The sequence below is a fragment of the Saccostrea echinata genome, unplaced genomic scaffold (genome assembly GCF_033153115.1).
Source record: "Saccostrea echinata isolate AGI-Se365-2 ecotype Australia unplaced genomic scaffold, CSIRO_AGI_Sech_v1 ptg000009l, whole genome shotgun sequence".
NCBI lineage: Eukaryota > Metazoa > Mollusca > Bivalvia > Ostreida > Ostreidae > Saccostrea > Saccostrea echinata.
The window spans coordinates 54,000,032-54,008,581 of record NW_026889758.1 but is presented as its reverse complement, the minus strand read 5'-3'; the positions used below and the strand labels follow the sequence as shown (position 1 = coordinate 54,008,581).

At 34.1% G+C, this 8,550-nt stretch overlaps 1 protein-coding gene across 1 annotated transcript; it reads left to right on the top strand.

Moving 5' to 3' along the window:
* The first annotated feature begins 232 nt into the window (after positions 1-232).
* LOC133182894 (uncharacterized) lies at positions 233-5,203 on the top strand. The gene is made up of 11 exons (XM_061317742.1): positions 233-328; positions 778-1,224; positions 1,333-1,945; positions 2,433-2,620; positions 2,726-2,885; positions 2,990-3,101; positions 3,405-3,567; positions 4,121-4,265; positions 4,474-4,648; positions 4,839-5,029; positions 5,128-5,203. Exons 1-11 carry the CDS (start codon positions 233-235, stop codon positions 5,184-5,186), a joined length of 2,349 nt encoding a protein of 782 aa, XP_061173726.1. The 3' UTR covers positions 5,187-5,203.
* Positions 5,204-8,550: the final 3,347 nt, after the last annotated feature.

Here is an 8,550-nt window from a genome sequence, read left to right as displayed (position 1 = left end):
ATATATCAAATAAAGTTTTGTCAAACTTCAAGCAAAACTTGGTCGCTAACTTAGTATTATGCACCAGCTGCAAGCAAACAATGCAATGCAATTATTTAAAATGTCCCTATTTCTTTCTATACCCAGGTACAGTTTAGCAATACTACTGGCTTTCTGGGCGGGTGTAAGTGCAATTTATGAGGTACCCGTACAGAAGGGGAATGTCTGGGGAAATAATAGGTCTGCTCGGAAAATGAAAGGATGGTGCCTGTTCGAACTAAACGAATCCAGAGACGCGGGGGACATCAAAATGGACCTCATCTTTAACAAACCCACTAGAAATCTTCAGGTAGGATATATTTTAGGTTCATTTGCAAATTCTAAAGCCTTTTCGACTTTTTTTCAAAAATAAAGCAAAAAGTGTGTTTTCCCCCGACATGTCTGTGATAGAGCCGTTAGCCAGGAGAAAATACTGCTATGCCTACTCTATTTCTTCACTTTTAACCTAGATAAACATTATAAAGGAATGTGTAGCTTAACATTTCAGTAAAATATCTAACCATAAAAATGTAAGAAATGCATTTAATTTATTACAGTTACATGTAGTTATAAAGCTTGAGCTTCATTCCAGAATGATAAATTATTTCAGCTCTTTATCAAATCATTCTGAATGACTGCTATGACAGAAGCAATAATACCTCCTTCAATTTTTCAAATGAATAAAAGAAAATAATATAATTGACGTTGATGTAATCAAGAACACACAATATAAATTATGATTTTTATTTTCTTTAACAGATATGGATAATGAATATCGATAAAACACTGAATAGGGGACGGGCATATGAATTATCTAACAAATATCCATATTCCAATACGATGCTGAAAGTTGAATTCATTTTGACATATAGAGGTGGCAAGAAAAAGTTTCCAAGAGGAAGATGCATTAGTAACATAACGCCACCTTCTACAACAACACAAATGCCCACTACGCATGCGTCAGTGACACCACAAGCAAGTACCACGTCAGTGACCCAACAACCCACCACAACGTCAGAACCACGATTCTCCACCACAACAATACCGGAGTCATTTCCTGACGTCATACCGATATCTGTGGAGGGACAACACTGGAGCGTTGGAAATGGCTATAGAATGACCGGAGTCTGTATATTCCAGATTAAGCCAGTCCTTAACTCCTATAACATCATGGTGGAATTTGATAAAGAAACTTATGACATGACGGTAACTAGAAAACTAAACTATCACGATTTCTATCATACACTTTGTAGAATCTAGAAATCAGATTTTGATAAAGTAGATTCATAACTTAAGGAAAAACGTTTGTTGTAGGAGTGGACAATGGATATCGAAGATCAACAGTTAAATGGGCTATGGTATTACTTGAAAAGCAGATGGCCTGAGAGGCAAAACGAAATCAGATTGCGGTTTCAAGTTGACTTTGATTCTCTTCCTGTGCCATCTGGAACATGTACAATTGATAGAAATGGTCAAACTCTGACACCCAAACCTTCAACTGCAATGCCAACACCAACCACCAAAGCACCAACACAGCAACCTTCAACTGCAGCGCCAACACAGAAACCTTCAACCGCAGCGCCAACACAACAACCTTCAACCGCTGCGCCAACACAACAACCTTCAACCGCAGCGCCAACACAGCAACCTTCAACTGCAGCACCAACACAGCAACCTTCAACTGCTGCGCCAACACAACAACCTTCAACCACTGCGCCAACACAACAACCATCTACTACTCAAGCACCTACAGGTGCCCCGGTAAATACAGCACATGACTATGGCTTCATTCTCCATGAATCTATTTTATTCTACGAAGCCCAGCAGGCTGGTTATCTGACAAATAACAGGGTTTCTTGGAGGAAAAATGCTACCACGTTAGACAGAGGTATTTACGGAGAGGACTTAACCGGGGGATGGTATGATGGTAAGAAAAGGCTAATTATTAGTATAATATTTTCACGTATTTATCTTTGATTTTTTTAATCTGATCTAAGTCAATAAAAAGTTATTCGGTAAAACGTCCCTGTTCTGTCTCTCTAGTCTCTACATAAACTTCTTTTCAAATCGCTCTACATATTTTACAAATACATGTACAATCTATCATTTTTGGTTCAAACACATACCTTATCTTGGATGTTAAAATAACATAGAAAGTGATCAAAATAACCTTTTAGATTATCCTTTGTGGCTGATTTAGTTATAATGTAAATTTTGCATTAAATTCCACTCATTAAGTTAAAATTTTACATGATATGGCACTGTTTTTGTAAACAAAATCTAATAAAATAAAAAAAAATATCCATGGCCCAAGTTCGCTCCCACAATTTTTGATTTTTATAAACTCGGTATTTGTCAGTAAAGCTAATTTTAGTCAAAGACGTATTATCTTCAATTTCATAATTATTTAATAGCTGGTGATCTTGTGAACTTTAACCTCCCTATGGCGGGTTCCACCACAAATCTTGCCCTTGGTTTATTTTACTGGAAAGACGCCTATCAGCAAGCCGGGGAGCTTGATAATATGTACAACTCAATCAAATGGCCTTTGGACTACTTTCTGAAATGTTGGAATCCTAACAAACAAATTTATTATGCACAGGTATTTTATTTTCATCTCAATATGAGATCATAATAAATCCTAGAAATTATACATTTTTACAGTCTAATTCATAAGGAAATAATGTTATTAACCACTATTTATTAGGTTGGTAATGGTGAACAGGACCATTCTCTTTGGAGACGAGCAGAAGACATAACCACTGCCAGACCCGTCTATTATTTGGATACCAACAAAAAAGGAAGTGACGTTGTAGGAGAGACGGTAGCAGCCATGGCCGCTGGGGCTATGGTCTTTAAAGATAAAGGTGAAATGACATTTGAATCTTCACAATCGTAAAAACTAAAATAAAAATAAAATCTAAAGAATATCAGAATTGACAATGACGTTTTATGTTTTTGGTGGTTACAGATGCAGCATATTCCCAAAAACTTCAATCCAGTGCCGAGAGCTTGTACAGTTTCTCCAAGACAATTAAAGGCTTATACAACAATGACATTAGTGACGGGGCTAAATTCTACAGGTAATAATATCAATTTATATCATGCAGCAAGTTTTTAACCCCGCAAATTTTCCTTTCTATCATCGACGCGCTTATCATAATGGACTAATTTACGCCGTATTATATATTATAATTTATACCTTTGACAAATTTAAAGCATTGCATTTTTTTTTCATAACTTGATAAGTATTGGCGCATGTATCAAGGATTTATAAAAAATGTCATTGTGTATAGCATTTCAAGTAGAGATTAAAAGTTTGACAAATTGATAACGAAAAATGTATGCATAAATTCTCGAAATTTAATACTCCCTTTTTTTCAAAGTTCCTCTCGGTACCAAGATGAAATGTGTACCAGTGCGACTTTACTGTACCTTTTGACGAATGACGCCGCCTACCTAACTGAAGCCGAGGCTGCTTATAATGAGTATGCCAGCGATAGCGCCCCCTGGGCTTTTGACTGGGACGATAAAACTGCTTTGTGCCAGGTAAGTTTCAGAATAAGAAATTTTGATGAGAACATTTGAAATAATACATTATTATATGCAAACTGTAACAAGATTTACTTTAGGTCAAGTGCCAGAGTGATTATAAGATTTGAGCATGATGTCAAATTCAAATTTTCGCGTTGATTTTATTAGAAGAAAAGCATGTATGAATACATGTATACATGTAAATGTATTCATTTGACTTGCTGTTTTAAAATTTAGATATTTTCAATATGTGTAATTTCATTTATCATATTTTTGTTTTAGTTTTTGTAAAGGATAGTGTAAAAATGCGAGAGATGTTTAAATAATTTACTATTTATCATTGCCAGTCATGACAAAATCTTTTTAAAAAAAATTGAAAAGTACATCAACTGCATAGCTACGTATAAGGAAAATGTGTCGTTTCTTACTAAATTTAGTCGAAATGTAAGGGCTTCTTACATCACACAGATATCAAAACAAGGATTATATTTTATTTTGCTTCTACACATTGACTAGTCAGTTACATATAAATGTATAGTCATAATCACCATTTCATGATCTTTTGCAGGTCCTTCTATATGTAGCTACGCAAAAACCTGTTTATAAATCCAGAACCGAGAAATTTGTGACGTCATACATGCCGGGTGGCTCCCTGCCCTATACGAATTGTGGCCTAGCCTTTCGGTTGGAATGGGGCTCACTGCGATATTCTGGTAATTTAAATACTTCCTTAATTTAAATCTGATTTTTTTGGTGTCTTTTTATTTCTTTGATAAGAATATACCATTTCTATTGAAAACCTTTTTTTTCTATTTCATAATACATGTATATGAAATTTTGTTATTTTTGATCCTTCAAATAGTAAAATTTCACCGAAAAACATAACATAAATAACCCTATGTTAATTTTTTTTTCCAACAGCAAATGCTGCTTTCATCTCGCTTCTAGCAGCACAAAATGGTATTGGAAATGCTGACTCTTACAAGACATGGGCAATGTCACAGATTCACTACATGGTCGGCGATAATAACCGAGACTTTAGTTACTTAATAGGCTATGGAACAAGTTACCCCTTAAAACCACATCATAGTGGAAGGTAACTAAAAAAATGAAGTTTAAGCCTGCAAGAAATTAAGTAGAAATATTAATACAAACAAATTTTCGACGATTTTGAAGAATTCTTTTGATGTAAATTTTATTAAAATTTATGAACTGAAATGCAGATCTTTGTTTCTTTAATTTAAAGTTACCATTGTATTTATTCTTTACCGAATTATATTTTCTAGTTCCTGTTCTCCTGCGCCTGCGCCTTGTGACTGGAGTACGTACGGAAGCAGCGATCCAAATCCCAACGTTCTCAGGGGCGCCCTGGTAGGCGGGCCAGACATAAATGATAATTACGTTGACGACAGAAATAATTTTAAAACAAATGAGGTCACATGTGACTACAATGCCGGCTTTCAGTCAGCCGTAGCAGGTACAAACACCAATTAGCTTTATTTTTAATCAATGATATAACAGTTGAAGTTTTTTATGCAGATATTTTATATTTAAAAAATTCTATTTTACTTTTAGGATTGCTCCATTTTGCTTTGAATGGAAACCTCCCGACGTCTCCGGCGCGGAAATGCTAAGAAATAAATTGGTGCTCTATTGTTTAATTTGTTAACATTGAAATAAATGAATCAAATTCATTGAATATGCTTGTTCTTTTCTCTTTACCCAATGTAGTTTGACTGCTAAATGTACATGCCTAGTAGTAATTTTTTTTAAATAAATTCATCAAATACGCAGGTAACTCAAAGACGTAACTCAGTAGACAGGAATTCATAAATTTGTTAGAAGACTATCTTTCATGATCATTTGCAAATGGCTTTGCTTACTGGGTTTCCAGCAGCTGCCAGATGTAATTAATTTGGACGATTTTTGGCCTCATGTCCAAGGATGGCTGGGACCATAAAATTCAAACTCTTTTTTTTTATTGAAGTTCCAGCCATTTCAATGAAAAGGTACTATGAACGCTGATCCAGTCGGTACGAGAGCTAGCTTTGCTTACGCATGTGTTCAACCTCTGGTGAGCCCTTGACGGGCCGTGCATAAGTCTCACCAACTTTTCTCGTTTATTATAATATTAAAAAAAACTACTCAAACTACATGTCTTCGGGCAGTAGGTCCTAAGTCCTAGTCAAGGGTGATGGCTACTTTCAAAACTCACGCAACCGGAAATTGCTTTAAGGTTCATTGACCCCCAGGCAAGAGGGATAACCCTACTCTGAATAAAACACTTATTCCTTTATTAAAATGTCAAGTCAAAATGCAATTTCTGTCAAATTTTGTACTGCAATATATGCTTAAATAGTGTGCACTTTAATTATGAATTAGATTTTTTACCGAGAATCATTAACGTCTAGGCAAAATTTTAAATGAGTGAACAAAGGAATGATGAACCCTAACAAGACTCTTATTTAAATGACCACTTACATATACCTAAATGACCACTTACATGTACCTAAATGACCACTTATATGTACCTAAATGACCACTTACATGTACCTAAATGACCACTTACATGTACCTAAATGATCACTTACATGTATATGTAGATAAATGACCACTTACATTTATCTAAATGACCACTTATATGTACCTAAATGACCACTTACATGTACCTAAATGACCACTTACATGTACCTAAATGATCACTTACATGTATATGTAGATAAATGACCACTTACATGTACCTAATTGACCACTTACATGTACCTAAATGATCACTTATATGTATATGTAGATAAATGACCACTTACATGTATCTAAATGACCTCTTACATGTACCTAAATGATCACTTACATGTATATGTAGATAAATGACCACTTACATATACCTAAATGACCACTTATATGTACCTAAATGACCACTTACATGTACCTAAATGATCACTTACATGTACCTAAATGACCACTTACATGTACCTAAATGATCACTTACATGTACCTAAATGACCACCTACATGTACCTAAATGACCACTTACATGAACCTAAATGACCACTTACATGTATATGTAGATAAATGACCACTTACATGTACCTAAATGACCACTTACATGTACCTAAATGATCACTTACATGTATATGTATCTAAATGACCACTTACATGTATCTAAATGACCACTTACATGTATCTAAATGACCACTTACATGTACCTAAATGACCACTTACATGTACCTAAATGATCACTTACATGTATATGTATCTAAATGACCACTTACATGTATCTAAATGACCACTTACATGTATCTAAATGACCACTTACATGTACCTAAATGACCACTTACATGTACCTAAATGATCACTTACATGTATATGTATCTAAATGACCACTTACATGTATCTAAATGACCACTTACATGTATCTAAATGACCACTTATATGTACCTAAATGACCACTTACATGTACCTAAATGACCACTTACATGTACCTAAATGATCACTTACATGTATATGTATCTAAATGACCACTTACATGTATCTAAATGACCACTTACATGTACCTAAATGATCACTTACATGTACCTAAATGACCACCTACATGTACCTAAATGACCACTTACATGAACCTAAATGACCACTTACATGTATATGTAGATAAATGACCACTTACATGTACCTAAATGACCACTTACATGTACCTAAATGATCACTTACATGTATATGTATCTAAATGACCACTTACATGTATCTAAATGACCACTTACATGTAGATAAATGACCACTTACATGTACCTAAATGACCACTTACATGAACCTAAATGACCACTTGCATGACTGTACCTAAATGATCACTTACATGTACTTATTCTTCTGCTGGAAGTTCAAGTTCAGTTTATTCACCCAAACCAAAATATTGGTACATGGGGTACATTAATAACATTTATCCCATGTTTACCCCTTTATCCCGTGGATATGACTCATTGGATATTTTTTTCACATCCCACAGTTAAGTGCAGTTGTGACGTCACAATGGTTTTTTGCGTTAGCGTGATGAAGTAAAATAAAGTGGAGTCCTATATCAAACAGTGTAAAACATTGGTTGTGAAATATTAAACATGGGATAAAAAGAATCTCCCATGATTTGTAGTTGGATATGATTTTTATCCAACTCGTTGTGTGTTTTTATCCCCTCGCCAAGGCTCGGGGATAAAAAAAACACAACTCGTTGGATAAAAATCATATCCAACTACAAATCATGGGAGATCCTATATTTAATTATTGCATCAAGAAGAAGGGAATTGTTTAACATATATTAATATATCTAAAGGATTACAAGTCCTTTTATATCTTATATAGTTTGTACATGAGATTTTCAAATTGTACCACACTGAAAATTTAACTCTAAATGTATGTGGTTATTAGTTATTTTTCATTTTTAATAAGATTAAATCAACTACCCATTGTTTTGACCATTGATCCAACTTATCTAAATCACTTGTCAGTGAGTTTGCTATATATCGATATATTGACGTATCATGAAGAAATAATCGAACATTGTTAAATTAGAATTAAAAATTATTAATGAAATAAAATAGAAACAGAAAGGGTCCTAGAACAGATCCTTGGGGGACACAAACTACATGTATAGTTGATATGTATTGATGTATAACCATTAATGACTACCAATTAATATTCATTATTTTATGATAAAAATGTTTAACCCAGTTTATAATTGGATCAGAAATTCCATGCTGTCTTGATTTCATTATGATACCTTTATGCCAAGTTCTACCAAAGATAGATACGTCACAGAACTCTACCTTTATCATGCTTGGATATAATAGTACATGTGTTACATATTTTAACCAGCTGGTAATAGTGGTTGAGTCACGTGCCTGGAATCCAAACTGAAATGTGTATATTATATTATTTTTAATTATATAATTGGTAAGTATACTTAACAATAGTTTTTTTTCTATTAACTTGCAAACAACGTTGTTACTGA